The sequence below is a fragment of the Danio rerio genome, chromosome 11 (assembly GCF_052040795.2).
Source record: "Danio rerio strain M-AB ecotype USA chromosome 11, GRCz13ab, whole genome shotgun sequence".
NCBI lineage: Eukaryota > Metazoa > Chordata > Actinopteri > Cypriniformes > Danionidae > Danio > Danio rerio.
In genome coordinates this window covers 5,733,046-5,755,000 of record NC_141031.1, presented here as the reverse complement: position 1 = coordinate 5,755,000, position 21,955 = coordinate 5,733,046, and the positions used below count along the sequence as shown (strand labels likewise).

Below are 21,955 nucleotides of genomic sequence, written 5' to 3'. Positions count from 1 at the left end.
ATCACAGACAACTCCAGATGTTTAGCATGCCAAATAGCTCATGGGTGTCAGCGACTCAATGGTGACTCTCCCAGATTGCGATTTTGATAATTCACACTGTGTGATTGTTACTCAAAAAATGCAGAAATTATAACAACATAATCCTTATTTCACCGCGAAGCAAGTCTTAATGCAGGTGGACATAACACACAAATAAATTCAATGTCAGTGAATAAATAAATCACTCACGTCCTCTGAAGAAAAGACGTGGCAGATCATCCAGCACTTTTTCGGTGGCGCCGCAGAGCTATCTGTTGAGTCTGCTGATTTACGACCGGCCGGCTTCCTGCGGGCCATCAAAACTAAAATGTTCCCAATGTCGGCGATGTAGGAAATCATCTGCAGAGAATGGTCCATCATGGCCTCCTGAAAGCATGAGAGAAATCAGACACACACCAAGGCAGACACAATCTACAGAAGACGGACTGTCATCAAACCTGTGTGTCAGTACTCAGCACTTTGATTCTTTGTGTGGAGATGAACAGATCCACCTCTGTCATGGGCTGAGACTCTCCTTCAGGGGCCTGTATATTACACAAATGAGCATACAATACACAAAATAAGTTACGATTAGCAGGTGCTTCAGTTATGATAATACTGTAAATACTACAAGATACAGTAATATTACATGATAATAGTGGTAGTGGCCGCCAGTGTAAAAGGCTTGACCACAATAAAATAATGCTGGTTCCTTAATGGTCCAAGGATACTTATATTCATCAGGGGTCGACACAACAGAATGAACCGCCAACTTATCCAGCATGTTTTACACAGTGAATACCCTTCAAGCTGCAACTCAGTACTGGGAAATATCCATACACTCATTTCACACTCATACACTACAGCCAATTCACCTATACCGCATGTCTTTGAACTGTGGGAGAAAACCAAAGCACCCGCAGGAAACCCACGCCAACACGGCGAGAACATGCAAACTCAACAGAGAAATACCGACTGGCTCAGACGGGACTCGAACCAGTAAGCTTCTTGTTGTGAGGCAACAGTGCTAACCACTGAGCGATCATGTCATTATTGCATCATTTTGGAGCAATTTTTTATTATTCCTGAGAAATTGCCAGCCATCAATGCAATTTATTTGAAGAAATTTAAACATTTGCTAAAAGAACACTTGCGCAAAAAAATAATACATAACAGACATTTGCATAAACATTAAATTATGAATAGAATTATTAATTTCAACTTAAATTTCAAAAGTGAGCCAGACTAGGCATATACAAATAATCATTTTTTGTTTGTTCTGACATTATTTATACTTTAGCAAAGTATATATATATATACACACACACACACACATATATATATATATATATATATATATATATATATATATATATATATATATACATACATACACAGTTAAAGTCAGAATTATTAGCCATCCTTTTAATTATTATTATTATTTTTTTTTTTATATTTCCCCCAAAAATTTTTACAGTATGTTTGATAATATTTTTTCTTATGGAGAAAGTCTTATTTGTTTTATTTCGGCTAGAAAAAAAGCAGTTATTATTTTTTAAAAAACCATTTTAAGGTCAGTATTATTAGCCCACTTTAAGCTATATTTACAAAACACGGACAAAACAAACCATCATTATACAAGAACTTGCCTAATTACCCTAACCTGCCTACTTAACCTATTCAGCCTTTTAATGTCACTTTAAGCTGTGTAGAAGTGTCTTGAAAATATCTAGTCAAATATTATTTGCTGTCATCATGGCAAAGATAAAATAAATCCGTTATTAGAGATGAGTTATTAAAACTATTATGTCTTGAAATGTGTTGAAAAAAATCTTCTCTCTGTCACAGAAATTGGGGAAAAATAAACAGGCGGGCTAATAATTTAGGGGGGCTAATAATTCTGACTTCAACTGTTTATTTGCTTATTCCTCAACCTTAATGCGATCGACAGCTTCCTGTGCCTGGGCCATCCGGGCATTGGTGGAAGGATTTTTCTCAGACTGTAATTGTGTAGATCCAAGATATTTAGCTCCAAAGATCACACCATCCAGGAGGTCTTCAGGGTCACATGGTCCGGGCACTTAAAACAAAGACAAAATGATGTTATTTATCATCTATATCACAAGAGCTTTGAAAATACAATTTGTAAATTCTTTTATGTTGCACTTCATACCATTTTTATATGGCGGCTGAGTCTCGGCATCCTGTTGAGAGACAGAAAAAAGTGAGTGAGATTACTCAGATGGCTCCACTGCTCTATTCCACTCACCTCAGATGACAAGAACACAATCAAAATAAAAATCTTACATTTGATCTAGTCTTACATTTTATTTAGTTTCATACCAGGGTATATGCACAGCTAGTGTTTCTTCCCATACTGATAAACGGTTAATGGGACTTTTTAAAATTTGATACCTTTTACTGCATCGATATTCATTCATTCATTCATTTTCTTTTCGGCTCAGTCCCTTTATTAATTAGGGGTCGCCACAGCGGAATGAACCACCATCTTATCCAGAACATTTTTTTACGCAGCGGATGCCCTTACAGCTGCAACCCATCTTTGGGAAACATCCACAGACACACTCATACACTACGGACAATTTAGCCTACCCAACTCACCTGTACCGCATGTCTTTAGACTGTGGGGGAAACCGGAGCACCCGGGGGGAAACCTACGGGCCCGCAAGAAGAACATGGCATCGATTTTGTAACGTAACTAAAATATAATCATTTAAATAGACTTATTAAATATTAAATAGACTTCAGCATTCATTCAGAATGCCATATTTCTGTTTGAAAACTGCATTAAAACTCATATTTAAACTCACAATTAAATCCACAAATGCAGCCTTTTTAATTACAAGAAGTATAAAAAGCACAGAACGATCAATTAATGGGTCATAATCATCTTTTTTTAAAAGGGTACCTATTATGCCCCTTTCTACAAGATGTAAAACGAGTCTCTGATGTCCATAGAGTGTGTATGTGAAGTTTCCGCTCAAAATACCACACAAATAATGTTTTATAACTCTTTAAAACTGCCTCTTGCAGGATTTGATCCAAATTATGTTGTTTTGGTGACTTTTGCTTTAAAATTAAGAGATGTTTTCAAAAGAGGGCGGAGCTACAAATGCCTATGCATTAGCATAGTGGCAGTTTCAAAACAGGATTGAATTTATCTCTGTGAGAAATGGAAAATGTCAAAATATGGAAGTCTATGGAGACAACAGTGTTCATTTGTGCAACGTAAAGGGCTGATCACAGTGAACGCACTTTTTACGTTGAGAGAGGCATCTTTTGAATGGTTAACTAACGGCCGCAAGTGTTTTGCGCGTTGCTTATGCGCCTCATGTATAAACCACTTGCTGTGCCTTGTGCTATTGCCGTTCCGCAAAAAAAAGTCAACTGTGAGCGGAAAAAATTAGTAACGTCAGTGCCGTCTTTTTCAGTCTCCAATCAAATGAAAGCAGAGGCGGATTTTCCGTTGAGGTGACAGCAGTGTTTGTGTTGACAAGACGACTACAGAGACTTTTGAAGATAGAGGAGAACCTAGTGGTTGCTATTTTGAGTAATCCAGAGCTGTATGACTTTACAAATTCTAAATATAACAATATTATTTAAATATTACTATTATAACAGCATCAACTGCAACACTGGCGCACAATATGCAGCTGATTCAGTCATTTTTCAGCCACACTTCTTGCTTTTTTTTCCCTTGTTAACTTGTTTTTGGAACATAAAAGCGAGTTAGGTGTGATCGACCCCTTAAACTCCACATTTATAATCCTCTTAGTTGCTGACATTATCTTCAGCAGGTGAAAACACTAATGGCACATGGCTGCTTCTCACTCAGTGCTGTTCATGCCAATGAGGGAGAGATGGTCACCAGTGGGCAAAAAGGGTGTCACGATCCTCCAAATTCTCGATTCGATTACATTTTCCATTCTAAAGACATGATTCGATTAGATTTTCGATTATGAATAATGAATTAATTAATGACCAATTAATTATTTGTAGCCTACCGTTTAAACTACCTGACCTGCATGGTCTTTGTTTTACCCATAAACAAATCATACAGTAAATGAATAAAGGCAAGATACACACATAATTACCACCTGTCAATCACTTTTTCTGCAGGACTCGTGAATAGGCAGTGATCTGTGTCGTTATAATGGCGACGGTAAAAAAAAGGAACCAGCCAACAGTATCTGAGGTGTTCGCTAAAATGACTAAGTACAAGTGAGTGAAAGATTGAAGCAGTCATCTGACTGCCTGGATCTGCTGTCTCGAGCGCAAGGCTGTATGTGCGTCTGTGTGGTCACATGATGTGCAATTTCAGAGGTAGTTAGGAAGGAGGGCTGCTCAGAAATGCTACACGCCACTGTGGATGTCAAATCGTTGTTCTAAAATGCCATTTAAAAACAAAGACAGTGTAAACAGGGCCTGTGTGTGTACTTTTCGCGAGCGGATTTGCAACGGGGGCGGGCGGAGGATCGCGATGCCGGTGTTGTCTATCGGACGAACCGTATGTAATACGTACATAGCAGAGCTTGCGAAACTGTGTTTTTTTTTTTGTCGGGAAATCCAAAATGCTTAAACACCGGCGACTTCATTGAAAGAGGAGAAGGTTTAAGTTCTCTCGACGGGTCTCCTGCTTCTGCAGTTTAACAAGCACTTCAACAAGCCTGTTTTTTTCCCGCTTGGCAAGCCAAGCTGACGTGACATGGGGGCGTGGCAGCATCGACGATTCTATTTTTTGATTCGATAATCGAAATTGAGCATAAATTTCGATCGATTTCGATTTGACACCCCTAGTGAGCGGGGCTTTCCCTCTCTGATGACACATTCAAAGGGAGAATGTCAACCAAAGTGTTTCTGCAGACTGGTTTTATCAAGTGTGATTATAAATAAATATAATGAATAAGTTTTTTACCATTAGAGGCTGGATATATTGACACACTCTTTCAAAACAACGGCGATTAAACCCCTTATAAAAGTGATTTTTGCATAATAGGTCCTCTTTAAATGATTAAAACGGACTTCAACATAAAAAGGCCATACAAAATGCTTTAATTCAAGCAAATATTGACAAGGACAAACTCCTTTATAATTAAATAGAGGACCCAAATCTCACCAGATCATTGTTTGGGGAGACCGACTGATTCGCGGACAGGCCTTCAGACTGCATCCACTGATCGTCCTCGGCAACTCCTGAGACCAAAAACTCATCCTGCAAGTGTTTGTGCCAAGCATCCTGACTTTGAGACATGGAGATGACTTCATCTGCATCACTGCTCTGCCTTCTGAGACCGGACTGATGTTCAGGGGTCACCAGGCGTGTGTGAACAAACTCTGGAGCAGTTCTGAGCTCCTCTTGCTCTGGCTCCTCCAGCAGCTGCAACAGATCTTTCTGATATTCGTGTGAAAAGAGCAGAGCTTCAGGGGCATTCCTGTCTGAATGAGCACATGCTGACTGCGCACTCAACTCAAGCTCTTGCGAGGAAGAAGCAGTGGACTCTGCTGTTGTATGCAGAGTTCCATGATCAAGTGTGAAAGCGGCAGCATTATCAAATGATGTTGATGGCTTAAAAAGATGGAGTTGAGTTAGAAGACTCTGAATGTGCGAGTGGTCAATGTCGTTTTCTTTCTCTCTGATTTTCCCTATCTTCATCTCTGGATTTAAACATGTTCTGTCTCTGTCTCCTGCATAACTCTTGTGCGTTTCTTGTGGTGCATCCTGACTTTGACAAACACTAATTTCAGGCCTGATCTCACACATTTCCTGAACTAAAAGATCTTCAGTTTTGTCAGGAGCTTCGCTTAAGTGCTGAGCTCCATGATCGAATTCTGCGGACAATACGTCTTCATTTAACTCTGTGTTAAAGGATTCGTGTGCCTCAAAGTCTCCCACTGAACAGATTTCGAGTTCTGCAACTGAGCCAGCATCACTGGAAGAGTCGGATCTCCAGTCTAGTGGTGGCGGCTCAATCAGGTTATAAGAATCCAGATCTTCCAATTCAGGGCTCTGCAGATTTTCACGATGATTTGTGAATTCAGGAACATTAGTTGAGTAGCCACAAACATTAGGAGTCAAATGAGCATCATGGACTGAAGCTTCAGCTTGAGAAATTGAAGCAGCAGGTTGTGAACTCTGCTCCAACTCCAAACCTTCACTGTAGAGAAAATCCTCTGCCATTGCTGGTGGTAATTCTTTACCTCATCCAGGGATTCCCCAGATTCCAGTAATTGGGGTCCTTAAAAATCTTTCATCTTAGCAGAAGAGCCTTGGTTTATGCAGTATAACCTAAACAACAAATTATGAAAGTATTAGCAACTTATACATTTAAAACACACCCAAACTAATTGTAATGATCAAAGATTTAATTAAACCTTTTTTTATTTTTTTTTTAGGCATGGGACAATAACCGTTTTTAAGGTATACCGTGGTCTGGAAAAATCAACCGCCAAAATTTTCTGCTATACCGTTTCTAAGGAATGTTTTTTTATTTACATTTTTTTTTTTGGACAACACTATCTCCAGCAGAAGAAAATATCCAAAAATTCAGTTTTAAATTGAAAAGAATCTGTGTTTTTGAAACTAATGAGGATAGCAGAAATCGATGATTAATTTAATTAATCAGCCTGATTTGTTTACTGCTCCAAAACAATTTAAATGTTTCTCAAAATAAAATCCATTGTGTTCAAAAAAAAGGAGAAAAAGTTTTTGTTTTTTTACCCAGACTTTTAAAAAGAATATATTTTACAGCAGTATTCACAAGACCGATAAATCGTGAAATTTTTATCCAAGGTTATTATACTGTCAGAATCTTATACCAGCCCATGCCTTAATAGCGAAGTCATCAAAATATGACAAAATGCTTACAAAATATGGCTATTGAGAAATTACGGTCCATTTTTTCTGTATGTGTAGGGGGTTTAGCAAGTTTTATGAAGGTGGGTTTAAGACTTTAAGAATGAAGGAATTAAGTGAAAAACACATCAGTCTGTTCTCTAAATGCAAATGCCAACAGGCCTGTAGCCAGCCTGGTGAAATGGGTATTTCTTTTCTCTCAAAAAGTCAACCTTTCTGCAATTATACGCCCCATGTTTTCTATGTAATTATCTAATTAAAACACTGCATTTTAGTGCCATTTTAAGCACTAATTTGAATTAGCTTGTCGAATGGTCTTCATAACCATGTTCTCTGACTATTTTAGCCAAAATAGCATTCAAATCAATTTTAATATGGGCCTCTTTTGGTGATTCACACCTTTTAATTGGCCTTTTTTGTTGTTGTCAAGAATAAGGTCCAAAACTTGGAATAAAAGTTACTAGTATAAAATGTTTTCTTAACGATACAGTAGCGAAAGATGACTTCTCTTACATCAGATTAGCTGGATGCTGGACTAAAGAAAAATATTTGTTAGTGTTGGCTGAAACTGATTAGCTGAAGTCACACCAAAGCGACAGCCAACAGAGAATTCTGCTTGGTCTTAAATTGATGGGTTATTTTACTATGATGATGTCACAGCAGTCAAAACAGGACAAATTAGCTCATTTGTCAGTGAAGAATGAGTCAAAACTATAAGTCTTGTTTGCTAAATATTTATTAGATAAAATCCTGCACTGGAAAACAAGACTTTTTACTAGCAAGATTTAATGCCACAACTTATCAAGGTAAAGTTAGTTTTATATTGGCATATTCGTTCATTTAACGGTCCCTATGTTGTGTACCTATGCCACTTTGAATATTCAGCAAGTATGACTTCAAAACAACATTAACACTGTTTATTTGACTGTGAACAGTGTTGCACTTTGATAGTCATTGGCTGCTAATATGATTTTCCTATTTAGAATTTGCAAATAAAACTTTTCTGAAATTATATTATTAAGGAGAAAGTCCGAATGCGCGAATATAAAACCAACTTTACCTCACTCTACAACTTTACTACATAAACAGAGTCTTTTTGACCTGATTTAAGAGCTCTTTGTTGTAGAAGCCAGGGCAAATCTAAACTTTTTTAGAAACACTGTGCATTCATCTCATTCGATTTCACAGCCCTGAACTGACTTGATCTAAATAAAATTGCTGTTTCATGACCTTGTTTTACATTGATTTAACTTTACACGGTTGTTCTACTAATTTGCCTCTTTGTAACTCTGACTGTAAAAATGAAGGCTGTAAAAATGACTTGACAGTGCTAATACCAAGGTGATATCCATCTGGCCTGTGATACGATAACAGTGACACAGTAAAGTTTACGTTACGTTTAAGTAAAGTAAATCAGAGTGTGGTCAACAAAAATAGTTCATAACGTAATGACGTAATCATCAACAGCTGTGTTGACTTGTGAACGTGGACAGCTCAAAGTGCAGGACACCATACAAACATACAAATATTGAGTTTAAAGAGAAATCAAAGTTTTTTAAACTTAACAGATCTCTCTCTCTCTCTCTCTCACACACACTCACACACACACACACACACACACACACACACACACACACACACACACACACACACACACACACACACACACGAAAGTAATGTCTATGTTAGGTTTAGTGGTATTGAAGATAACGGCTTAACTTACCTTTTATCTATTACCCTATAAATAATCACAAATCAGTAACACGCAAACTCTGTCCATTCGCTTAAATGGCTGGAGCTTGGAGCCGATCACAAAGACGCAGGGCTATAGTAAAACATTCCTAAAAATCAATGGGATTCATTTTGTGAAGTATTAAGAACTTTGAATCGGTTTTCCTTTTGTTATTGTGCGGCTCAACAAAAAAACTTAAACGTATTTGAGGATCCAATACTGCGCATGCGCATTCGAACAAGACATGACTAATCTATCTATCGATTTGTCTTCTTCAAAAAAATCTGTCAAAAAGGTTTTCAGTGTTTTAAATTTTAAAAGGTTTTTACTTTCTACTCAGTAAAATTTAAACTTGATATATATATATATATATATATATATATATATATATATATATATGTATGTATATATATATATATATGTATATATATATATATATATATATATATATATATATATATATATATATATATATATATATATATATATATATATATATATTACACTGTATACTGTATATATACTGTATACTTATGACTAGATTTAAGCAGCATTTGATGATTTGCTGAGGGTAAATTACACAATAAAACATTTCTATGTGTGATTTCGAAAATGTCTTTCTTTTCGTTGATAATTTGCAGTTGAGATTTTTTTCCAAAGATTACCAAAGAATTTCTCAGAACAATAAAATGAGATTTTGGTGTGCCTTTAGCAGTTTTTTGTGCATGAATGTATGTTCAAATGCATTAAATCATTTCGCTAGTGTGTGAGGTAAAATCCAATAATATTTTAAGGAATGCTTATAATTCATATTTCATACATTTTTCAGACCAACCGACTTTTTGACAAATTGTCCTTGCTTGCATTGCATTGATTTCTTCCCCCTGGATGTAATTAGATTACTCTAAAACATTTTATGAGGAGAACCTTGTGATGACAATGCATTTTCTAAGCCAATAATGATTGTTGGTAACAGTCAGATTGTTTACTTAGTCATTCATTCATTTTCTTTTCGGCTTAGTCAGGGGTTGCCACAGCGGAATGAACCACCAGCTTATCCAAATGACTTATTTTTCATTGGCTCAAGTGGATAAATTTATATTTAACTGGATGAGTGAACATTTTATAGGTATTGTTGTTTTGATCGAAGCTTTTTTTTTTTTTTTATTGGATGAATGAAAGCTTGAGGGGACACTATTAATGATGGTAAAACACATGACTGTTCCCCTGCTACAATAGTCCATGTGTTTTGGTTATGTCCCAGATAATCTTTATTTTGGTCAAATATAAATATTTTTTAATCTCACTCCAACATTTTTTGTAAAGATGTTTGTGCAAATCCCTTAACTGCTGTCTTTGATATTGTATATGAAAATAACAATTTGTCAAAAAAAAATGAAAATAAAAAAATGGACTGAATTGCAATAGTATCTTGCCTTTACTTCTCCTTTAAATTGCTAGACACTTAATTTGAATCAATTGGAAACAATCATTTCCCTCTCCTTTTAAAGAGTGGGGCAATGATGGTTTGAATTTCCTTAGTTTGGAAAAAATCAGACTTAACTTGATGGTTCCGGGTCCAAGTTCACTGCCATGTGGCGTCCTTTCATAAACTACTTCCAAAGCCAAATGTAATTGAAACTGGACAAAAAGACGCTAATCATGATGCTGTCACGTTTTGCTTGTACTCTACTGATGTTGTCTTCATTTTTTGTCTTTGTATATATTAACATTATATTAAAGCACTGTCTGTGTTTATATGTATGTTGTGTTGTTAGCTAATTGATTTATGAATGTATGTTTTTTGACTATTTAAATAAATAAAAAGAGAGGAAAGAAAACCCTGCACACATATTATCAGGAAAAAAACACATGACAGAGCCAGCAGTCTTTGATGACGAACAACCCTGCAGCAGGTGGCGGTAATGCACCTTGAAGATGTATGTCAAGTTGTACATTTTACAAGAAGGAGAAGAAAACAACAATAATGACTTGATAATGAGTGACGCTTTCCTGTACAAAGTCCACTGACTTCACGAAAGACTGCTGTTAAAAAAAAAGATTAATTTTGAGCCAGTTTAAAAAAGCAAACTTGCTTTTTATATGATTTATATTTTTACATCCTGTATGTAGATGTTCAGCGCCACATCATTGGCTTCTGCAGATGACAATTAAACAGACAAATCATGCAGAGTTCAGTCGAGTCCTTCATAACTGTGCTGGAGTCATACAGAGGAAGAGACAAAGTGGTGAGTTTGTATTTACATGGTTATTAATCATGTACAGTGCTCAGCATATATGAGTTCACCCCCAACAAATCTCTCATTTTATTTAATATTTTCTATAGGAAGCTTTACAATATTATACTTTAGTTTATACTTTAGTTTTTAGTGCATATAAATTAGTTAAGTCAGTACTGGAGCCAAATCTGGAGCTTATCTAAAAAAATAACTCACAATAATAGTTTAAAAAATAGCAGCCCAATTATATAATAAAATATAATAATAATAAATAATAATAAATAACATTAAAAACAGCAAAAATCCAGAGAAACAAAAATATATATACATTTCTGTTGAAATGTAGGTTGTATTTTTTTTTTTTTGCAGTGATTTGCATGAATTTAAATGTATAATCTTTCCATTTCTAAAGATGTTCTGTAGCTAAAATGTTATTTTAATAAATGTATCTGTTTAATAAATCTGTTTTGTTTAAATGCACCAATATTTATTTCCCATATTCACTGAGAAATGGACAAAAATATTCATTTTCAAAATGGGGTGTACTCAATTATGCTGAGCGCTGTAGGTCGCTCGTGATTTTTGAATAATGCTTATATTTGTATAGTTTAATGCTTATAAATAATGTTCACTGCATTAAAAACAAAGAAAAATAGAAATATTTATTAAATATTGTGTATGTGTTTTTATTTATAGAATTAAAATATTGTATAAGAAATTAATTTTCAATTGGTGATATGATATAGGATAGGTAACGGTTGCTTTACTAATTCGCCTCTTTGTAAGTCTGACTGTAAAAATGAAGGCTGTAAAAATGACTTGACAGTGCTAATACCAAGGTGATATCATTCTGGCCAGTGGTACGATAACAGTGACACAGTAAAGTTTACGTTACGTTTAAGTAAATTAAATCAGAGTGTGGTCAACAAAAATAAACTTCATAACACTTATAATACTAAACCCTTTTCCCCTTTATGTAAACTGATAAAACAAAAGAAAAACAGCACTAAAACAATAAAAAAACAAACCAATAAATGAGATCCTTAACGCATTACTGCCTGCTGTACCAAATGGTTGACTATACTTTGACTGTTTAAATAATGACTGTTAAAGAAATGGCAAATAATGCTTTACACACACAGCATTGTTGGTTTACAAAAAAATCAAATAAACATAATCCTGTTGCACTACTACACTTGATTATGGATTTATTGTCAAAATAACAAAACAAAAAAATGTTAAATGAGAATGTGAAATACTTCAAAAAATAAAGATGATTTAGTATTCAAAAATGGTTGATTTTGATTATATTTTTTAATAAATTAGTCTTACGCTTCATATTTTCAGATGTTCCATATGTATTAATTCCGGTGTGGCAGTCGATTCCAAGTGGTGCTTGCTGCAGAGCCATTTGAGGAGAGCTGAGCTCCAGCGAGGGGGAGCATGAGCTTGAGCCCCACCTTTTTTGCACTTCTTCTACGAGTGATGTCACTGGGGGTAGGGTTAGGGGTGGGGTTGGTGTACGCATTAAAACAGCTTACAGGAGGAGGAGCGACAGCTCATGCTCCCCCTCGCTGGAGCTCAGCTCTCCACAAAAAGACACACCTAAACACAACTGGCTGTACGGAAAGCAAAGTGGTTCTAAAAGTACGTATAAGGACTAACATAACTTTAGGCCGACGCACTATATTAAACTAGGTTGAATAAACTCAGAGATTAGAAAAAGCTTAGAACCACAGAAAATACTTAATGGGAGTGTTAGATTAATATTATTACGCTACTTTGGCATTGCAAGACATGAACGCATTGTCCATTTTCGCTTTCCGTACTCCCAGTTGGGTATGTTTACCAGAAACCGGCATGTCAACCATTTGACAGAGGTTGATATTGTAGAAAATATGGGATGTGTTGAACAAAAAATGCATTTAGTGTGTTAACTAGTGACCTTAGGAGTTGAGGCGCTGTTTTTTTATTCCAGTACCGAAATTTAGTATCGTGACAAGTCAAATATAGTGAAAGAATTAGTTTATTAACTTGAGTTTGATAAATGATATCTGAAATGTGTGTTTGGGAAACGTTAGCTAACTACTGCCATTTAACTTAGCTGGAAGTGAGATCCGATATCCGTTTTTATTTTCATTATCCAATCAGAACAGAAAAGCGTTGAAATGATCAATTGTGTCACTCACTCTTTAATACATACATACAGCCATTCGTTGATAATACATACAGCCAGGTACACAACAATATGCCATTGCACATGCTGTTCCTGTGTGACTCCAGGTGATACTTCTAGGTTTCTTCTCACCGCAGCCTCACTTTCGCTTTTAAAATGGCAGCCGTGTGAAATCAGTCTATTGGCTCTTCTTGTTGAATTGCTGAATGCTTCCTTAATTGTCAGCCGCTTCTGACAAAATCATCTGCTAAATGACTAAACGTAATAATTATTATAGTGTCATGAGCCCCTTTCACACATACAGACATTTCCGGAAAATTGCCGGCAATTTTCCGCAAAGGTTGTATGTGTGAACAGGTCCTTTTTGAAAATACCGGTAAATTCGTTCTGGCTATTTTCCGGAAAGAGAAGTTGTAACATTACCGGCAATTTGCCGGAATGATGCGCTGTATGAATGCAGAAGCAAGATTGCCGTAATAAGCGCGTGCACGTCTAGAACGTGCTGACGTGAGACTTCTGCTTTAGCCAATCATAACAGTCAGACGCATTTACGTCCGCGTGGTTTGTGAGAATAAAAGCCTTTGAATATTTTTCCAGACACATTTAGCTGCTAGAAGTTAGTCAGATCACGTTTATATGTTCTTCTTAATGCCAACCGTGTAAATAATCATCGATGAGATGCTTATGATAAGCCGTTGTTTGTTTACCTTCAAGCTTTGCGTGTGCCTGTGAAACAGCCTGTGAGCGCCTGCACACGCACATATTATGAACATCTCGACATGCGAAAGTGATCCTGCGAAAGTTGTTCACAATATTGATCATCCACAGAGTCTGTAATTTAGTCAAATGTTTACAAATACAAGCGCAGCCGTTTAAAGCTCATTTCTGGTGAATAATGTCAGAATTTACCGGTATTTTGGAATGGATGTGTGATCTAAGTGCTGATTCCAGTGTGCAAGCTACTTTGTGATTTTTATTGTCACTCTTGGCACAGATACGGACCCTCTGCTATGGCTCTCAGCTGGTAGGGGGTGTCCTGTCAGGAAAGAGCCCTCAGTCTTCATTGGGAAAGAGTCTCCTGCTGTTCTCGGCTCAGTTGAGTCACTGCAGAACCACACTCAGGCTCTTTGATGACCTGTCTATGCTGGCGTACTCCTCTGGCTATGGATTAGGAGGCTCGGTGAGGACGCAGGATGGCTCTGTTTAAATGAGGCATCTGGTTAAGTTAGTAATATTATTCAAAGGTGCAAAATGTGAGATATGTTTAAAGGGGACCTGTTATGCCCCTTTTTACAACATGTAAAACACGTCTCTGATGTCTCTAGAGCAGGGGTGGCCAACCCTGTTCCTGGAGAGCCACCTTCCTGCAGATTTCAGTTGCTACCCATATCAAACACACCTGAACCAATTAATTAGGGCCTGAACACCACTTGATAATTACAGGCAGGTGTGTTTGATATGGGTTGCAACTTAAATCTGCAGGAAGGTGGCTCTCCAGGAACAGGGTTGATCACCCCTGCCCTAGAGTGTGCATGTGTGTATGAAGTTTCAGTTCAAAATACCTCACAAATAATGTTTTATAACTCTTTGAAACTGCCCATCTTAGGCTTTGATCCTAACTGTGCCGTTTTGGTGACTGTCGCTTTCAATTCAAATGAAACTGTGCTGTTTTTCAAAAGAGGGCGGAGCTACAAATGTGTGTGTTAGCATAGTGGCAGATTCAAAAACTATAGCTGCGTCCCAATTGGCACACTACACTATGCACTCACACACTATGTACTTATGCACTTACACACTCAACAGCAATGTATATGTATGTAGTGTTGTCCTAAATTTTTTTACTAAGCGGAAATTCAAACCGTTTCCCTGATGACGTTTGACGGTTGCCAAATCAGTGAAATAAATGCGCAAACTATCAAATAATACCTGCCGTGAGTATAACCACAAACACCATCGGGGGGCGCTATAATCACTCTCACAGGAGAAATTTGCTTTCACCATCCAAAACAAATAAAGTTATTCAACATGTGCGTCCGATAGCTCCGCCCCTTCCGCTACGTGAGCAAACCTGCGGTCGTTGAGTGCGTGAAGTGTCCATCATTACACACTTAATTTTAGCGGCTGAATGAGTGCATCATCCGGGTAATTAAAGTGCACTTATTACTTTTAGAGTTTTCGGTGTGAGCGCACTACTTGCACTATTCATACTACAAAATGGCGTAGAATAGTGCATAAGTATGCGATTTGGGACGCACCTTATGTTGATGAGGCAGAGATCGGCACTAATGGGCGGGGCATTCCCCTCTGATGACACGTTCAAAGGAAGAATTTCAATCAAAGTGTTTCTGCAGACTGTTTTTGTCAAGTGGGATTATAAAGAATAAAAGTAATACATTTTTACCATTAGAAACTGGTTATATTTACAGATGGTTGCCACACAACTGTGTTTAAACCCCTTATAAAAGGGATTTTTGCATAATAGGGTTTTTTTTAAAATGGGTTTCTGCTGGCATCAGATTCTTTTATTGAGATTACTTATTCTTCTTATTCCGGCGGCGCTACGGCCCATGTAGAGCCCTCGCCCCTTCCATCACTCCTTTCCAGCCTTCCCAAACCAAAGCCTGCATTCCAGTGGCGTAGCGGACGGGCCCGCAGGGCACGCACCGCGGGGGGGCCCCGCGTGATTAGGGGGCCCCACGTCGTCATGATTTTCAATAATTGAAAATCCACCGGCCAACCGCAATAATCAAACTCTTGGGAACAACTGTGGTCGGAACCAAAGTTCACAGGTCTGTGTTCTCTGAACACCTCTCAAGCGGTGGACTACTTCATTCTGATTGCTTGCCGCCAATGTTGCCAACTTATCGACTTTGTCACTAGATTTAGCGACTTTTCAGACCCCCCTAGCGACAAATCTAGCGACTTTTTTGTGTGTTATTGGAGATTTTTTTAGACTGTCTTTTTTTCCATACTGTACCGTCCCTACTCTTCTCAACGAGCTGCGTGTGATGCCGCCGGCCCCTCCCCCGCCTCACAGCACTGACAGGCGGCCCAGTCAGTCCTCTACAGCAGCTTCTCCCACCTGCAGCCCGAGAGCAGATCACCCCTCTGCGTACCGACGACAAATGAATTAGCACAGGCAGTGTGAAGGTATTTCCCTTGTACAGTCAAACCTATCTACTTTTACTTTATTTTAAAATTTTATTTGGACCGTTTATTCTTTTCTTGTTCACAATCACAGAAATTTTAGTGACAGTTTCTGAACTTGTCTGAGTTCATTACATATGAGAGATTACTGCACATTCACTACATATCTATAATGACATACTGTATTCAAACAGCAATAACTTTAGTTAAATAAACATGCGTATATAAAGTGTAGTGCAATAATAAATACCCCTTTATTAACCATAGGCTGTTAAACAAACAGAAACGGTAAAAACGCGATGACGCCCCCCCCCCCCCCCCTCCCTCTTCATCAGGGGGCCCCGTCAGCGATCCCTGCAGGGGGGCCTCCGCATTTTGCGCTACGCCACTGCTGCATTCTCCAGACATGAACTCTTAGAGTACGTAGATCATCTTCTACGTCATCTAACCACCTCTTCCGTGGTCTACCAGGACGTCTGCTTCCTTCTAGTTTTAGCTTGTATGCTCTTTTTTGCCATCTTATACGGTTCCTCTTTATTTCCGTGACCAGAGATTACTTGCTGAAACTTTAATCATGATGTACGGTATTATCAAGATAGTGACCAAAGCTGCAACTATATTTTAATTGTGATTTAATGTAACTAAGAAATTAACATTCATAAATTGCTTAATAAAGTGGACCTCCTATGCAAACATCACTTTTATAAGGGGTTTAAACACAGTTGTGTGGAAACAGTGTGTGAATCTATCCAGCCTCTAATGATGCAAATGAATTAATTCTATTTTTTTATAATCACACTTGATAAAAACTGTCTGCAGAAACACTTTGATTGACATTCTTCCTTTGTACGTGTCATCAGAGGGAGGAAGCCCCGCCCATTTGTGAGCATTGGCATAAACAGCCCTAATTGAGAAGCAGCCGTCTGTCATTAGATTTTTAGCACCTGTTAAAGATCATTTCAAAAAGAGGACTAGGAGCACAATCTCATTTGAGTTTAAAGCGACTGATTTAAGTGAGGTGAGCCTTGTCAAGTATGGTTCAATGGTGTTTTTCCTCAGGAGGAAGATGCTCTGGTGCGCTGGATGTCTGTTCTGAGTAACGTAGCTGATCAGTTGTATTATCCCTGTGAGCACATCGCCTGGGCCGCAGATGCAGAGCTCATCAAAACTAAATCTGACCGCTGGTGGGTGCTGAGCACAGGCCTCTGGGGTGCATCGCTGGTCCTCGGCATACTCAGGTGAAGGCCGAGAGCAGACAGGACAATATGTACATATACTGTATACACAGTCTTGTGGAAAAGTTGCCACATTCTATTAAATCCAATGGTTTTCTGTATTAGTATGTAACAATAGTAAAAAGAAAAAAACTCAATTATAAAACTTTGTGTAGAAACCTGTCTAAAAGGGAATGTAGGCCAGAATACATTGTTTTTATTTATTAATAATTATGGCTCATATGATGTATCAAAGTGGTTCAATCACGTCCGTATTTTAAGATAAATATTTATAATAAAAGTTTACTTGCAGCATCGTGGGAAGTGGCAGATGCATGATATCCAGATGAACAGCATATCACACTTTGTCATTATTTTATTCATTAATTTTCTTTTAGGCTTAGTCTCTTTAGGGGGATGCCCTTCCAGCCGCAACCTATCACTGGGAAACATCCACACACACTCATTCACACTCATACACTACGGACAATTTAGCCTAGCCAATTCATCTGCAGCATGTCTTTGGACTGTGGGGGAAACCGGAGCACCTGGAGGAAACCCACGTAAACGCAGGGAGAACATACAAACTCCACACAGAAACGCCAACTGAGCCGAGGCTCGAACCAGCGACCTTCTTACTGTGAGGCGACAGCACTACTTACTGCGTCACCTTTGTCTTTATTTGTTTAATATAAATAATGCCGATACGGAAAAGCCAAAGGTGGTAATCTTAAGACACTTAACATTTAATTGCATGTAGATCCACTTTTAGCAGCAATTACTTAAATAACCATATTCTGAATTCTCATGTGGAGTTAAGGAAGTAATATTATTTAAAATAGTAAAAATAAAATAAATAATAATAAACTGAAATTAATAATATATTATTGATTATGGATATGTAATTGAAATATAAAATATACTAAATAAAATAAAAATATTCCAATTTTATTTGTTGCCAAGACAACATTTCTCTTTTTTATTTAGTTAAATGTTTGAACAGAAAGTCACTATATAAACAAATCACCACAGATGTCAAAAACAAATACATGAGATTAATTAAACTTTCAAATTAAAATTGTATTGAATTAAAGGTGACAATAATGAAGGGATACTCTACGTCTAATGAGTTGTTTTCACAGAATAAAGCCTGACAGGCTTAACAGCAGTTATTTTATGTCAGGCTGTCGATAAGTCTGTCAGACTTTATTCTGCGATAACAACCACAGCTAGATGTGCTTTTCCTTTTATATAATATATAAGAATGACTTTATAGTCCAATCAGCATCAAGTAATCCAAAGACCCATGCAATTAGTTAGATTAAAACTAATTTTTATATTTAAAAAGTATAAATAAAAAAATAGAAATACTGTATTACTGCACGTTGTTGAAATAAATGCAGCCTTCGTGAGCTTAAGAGATCAATTGTGTGCAGCTTATTTTGGTGTCTTCATTTTATATATATATATATATATATATATATATATATATATATACATACAGTTGAAGTCAGAATTATTAGCTCCCCTGAATTATTAGACCACTTATTTATTTTTTCCTCAATTTCTTTTGAATGGAGAGAATTTTTTTTCAGCACATTTCTAAACATAATAGTTTTAATAACTCATTTCTAATAACTGATTTATTTTATCTTTGCCATGATGACAGCAAATAATATTTTACTAGCTATTTTCAAGACACTTCCATATAGCTTAAAGTGACATTTAAAGGCTTAACTGGGTTAATTAGGGTAACTAGGCAGGTTAGGGTAATTGGGCAAGTTATTGTACAACAGTGGTTTGTTTTGTAGCCTCTAGATCTACCAGGAGTGATTTTAGCTCAGCTTAGCATAGTTTATTGAATCAGATTAGACCATTAGCATCTTTAATAAAACTGAAAAAAAATATGTTCTTTGAATAGTGTTTTCTGTTTTGTAAATATGGCAGTGTTTTTGGTACGTGAACTGTTGTTTAACTGAATTATTGAAAGTTATTGTTTCCAAAAAGTTTTTTTTTTTATTTTTATAAACTTTAATGTCACAAAGCTTTGTTTGTTTTTCAGATCCATTAGGTCCATCCTGATTCTGAAGCGAAAAGCACAGAAGTGTCACAGATCTGGTTCAGCTGAGAGCAGGTGGGTGTTATTATTTATGTCAGAATGTTAATGTTTCCATTCTCACAGCTTACTGCGGAGCTTTAAACAGAAATGAACACAGAACGGCTCATTGCGTCTGTTTGTTAGGGAGGCAGTGTTTTCTCAGAAAGCTGCGCTGAAGAGGCAGATCAGAGCTGAGCTGTTCAGCATCCTGAGCAGTTCGGCTGATCTCTGCAATGCCGTTCACTGGATGCCGCCGGGATTTCTGTGGGCTGGACGCTTTCCTCCATGGCTGGTGGGACTGATGGGAACCACCTCATCACTGATAGGCCTTTTACAGACGAGCTCTGCTGATCAAGGAGCATCTTAGTGAACTATTACACTGCAAAGAAATGCTTACTTTTGATTTTGTCTTGTTTCTACGTCAAGTATTTAAATATTCTTATATCAAGAAGCACTTTTTAGACAGTATTTTTTGAAGGAGAGTCAAAATTAAGTGGAGTTTTACTTAAAACAAGCAAAATAATCTGCTGGGGTCCGTTCTTCGTACCTCGCTTAAATGATCTAAGATGATTTGGCAGATCCTGGATCTTTTCATCTCGATAACTCATCTCTCGCTAATTTGGTTCTTCAAACAAGTTTGCGAATCAGATTAGAATGTCTGGATGAACTGATCTGAGATCCCTGCATGTGTCGTGAAGGACTGATCTATCGATCCTCGAAATCCTGATCAGCAATGCGACGATTGGCTGACGGCAGCGTAATGACATCATCTGATTAATATTCAATTATCCATGTGAGCAAAATTACATCAAATTAGCAGTAAACGGCTTGTTAAATATGACACGCAATAACCTTCCACATTTGTTGTGAGCTGCAGGCTTCACACTTTCATGCGTCAAGAGTATTCATCATGTATTTCAATGCAAATCAATGTATTTAGTTCTACATTTAGAAAAGATTTTCTTTATTATAGTAGCCGCTTTTTAATCGGTGTAAAGAATAACTGGATGTTTACAAAAGCATTTTGATATTGGTAAAGGTGTCTGCAACTTTTGAGAAGCATCAAATCACTGGCATATTAACTATCAAAACATGTTTATGACTACAAATGTATTATTGCTTTTTAAAAAAAGTCTTTATTTAAAAATGTACAAATATTCTGCATTTCTGTTATACACAAATTGTTCTAAAGCGATCTAAAAAGTTCATACCAATAAGTTTTCTCTTTGCACCACCAGGTGGCAGTCTTTGTACTTTTATTTCGAGGGTGCAGATTGCATACGTTTTATTAATATGTATAACATTATTTATTTTGTTAATAACTATAACTTTGTATACATAAAATAGTTACTATTTTCCCAAGTGTATATAACTACTACTGTAAGAAAATATCAGCATTTGGTACATACTTTCAGTATTTTCTTTGCATGAACTGAGCCGATCTAATCCTGTTTATATGAATTGAGCCTGCTGCCGAGCAGGTTTGAGCTAGCAGTACTGTTGCTATGACAACAGCTCTCGGATCAGCTTTGAAGACCGAAACGATCCTGGATCGTGTCACATCGCCAACATCCAAATCCAGCTAACTGAGTAATCCACGTACGAAGAACGGACCCCTGATGGAGTAAGAAAAATAATCTTATCTCAGTGAAAATGGGATAAGTGTTTGCTTACCCCATTGGCAGATTATTTTGCTTGTTTTAAAGAAAAAAAACTCTTAATTTTGACATTAATTTGATAAACAATAGAATATTTTTGCTTGTATGGAGAATGTTTGCTGATTTTAAGAATTTTTAGATATTTGGACTAGAAAAACAAGTAAGAAAGGCATCTTTCACAGTGAACTGAATGACTACACTGCATTGCTGATTACAGATCTGTTACTTTGTGTAATGTAGTTAACCGATAATTGTGTAATTGAACAGTGAGCACTTTATACATCCTAATGCTAAATCTGTATTTTGAAATGTTGTTCATTTCTACACATGTATATGATTTAAAAAATGTTTTGTTTAATTGTGTATTTATTTTTAAAATGTATATTTTTTTAATAATGTGAGGATTCTTAATTGCAAAATAAAGTAATTTTTACACTAAATATGTCATGAAAAGTGTTCATTTAATCAATTAAGTCATTTCATTCATTCATTTTCCTTCAGCTTAGTCCCTTTATTCATCAGGGGTCACCACAGCAGAATGAACCGCCATCTTATCCAGCATATGTTTTACGCAGCTGATGCCCTTCTAGCTGCAACCCAGTACTGGGAAGCATTCCTACACACTTATACACTATTAGCTTATTCATTTCACCTGTACCGCATATGTTTAGACTGTGGGGGGAAACAGAGCACCCGGAGGAAACCCATGCCAACACAGGGGAACATACAAACACCACACAGAAATGCCAACTGACCCAGCCAGGGCTTGAACCAGCGGGCTTTCTTGCTGTGAGGCGA

At 37.0% G+C, this 21,955-nt stretch overlaps 2 protein-coding genes across 5 annotated transcripts in view; one reads left to right on the top strand and one right to left on the bottom strand.

The window, feature by feature from the left end:
- si:ch73-40i7.5 overlaps positions 1 to 8,855 on the bottom strand; it is an 18,495-nt gene extending 9,640 nt beyond the window's left edge. The window contains exons 1-6 of one of the 3 annotated variants that reach the window (XM_087273144.1): positions 8,532 to 8,855; positions 5,156 to 8,474; positions 2,192 to 2,222; positions 1,953 to 2,098; positions 477 to 563; positions 229 to 405 (exon numbers count right to left, since the gene is read on the bottom strand). In XM_087273144.1, coding sequence (XP_087129270.1) covers positions 229 to 405; positions 477 to 563; positions 1,953 to 2,098; positions 2,192 to 2,222; positions 5,156 to 6,217 — 1,503 coding nt within the window. In that variant the 5' untranslated portion in view covers positions 6,218 to 8,474; positions 8,532 to 8,855. Of the gene's footprint in view, positions 1 to 228; positions 406 to 476; positions 564 to 1,952; positions 2,099 to 2,191; positions 2,275 to 5,121; positions 8,475 to 8,531 lie in introns of all 3 variants that reach the window. The other 2 variants (XM_087273145.1, XM_087273143.1) reach the window with 2 other exon arrangements.
- Positions 8,856 to 10,612: 1,757 nt separating this feature from the next.
- pex11g (peroxisomal biogenesis factor 11 gamma) lies at positions 10,613 to 21,597 on the top strand. Of its 2 annotated transcripts, XR_015502025.1 has the most exons (6): positions 10,614 to 10,873; positions 14,035 to 14,220; positions 17,247 to 17,425; positions 19,464 to 19,535; positions 19,644 to 20,702; positions 20,745 to 21,597. XR_015502025.1 is itself a non-coding variant. In NM_001030172.1 (5 exon segments), coding segments are annotated over 5 exon segments (723 nt in total). In that variant the 5' UTR covers positions 10,613 to 10,810; the 3' UTR covers positions 19,867 to 20,214.
- Positions 21,598 to 21,955: the final 358 nt, after the last annotated feature.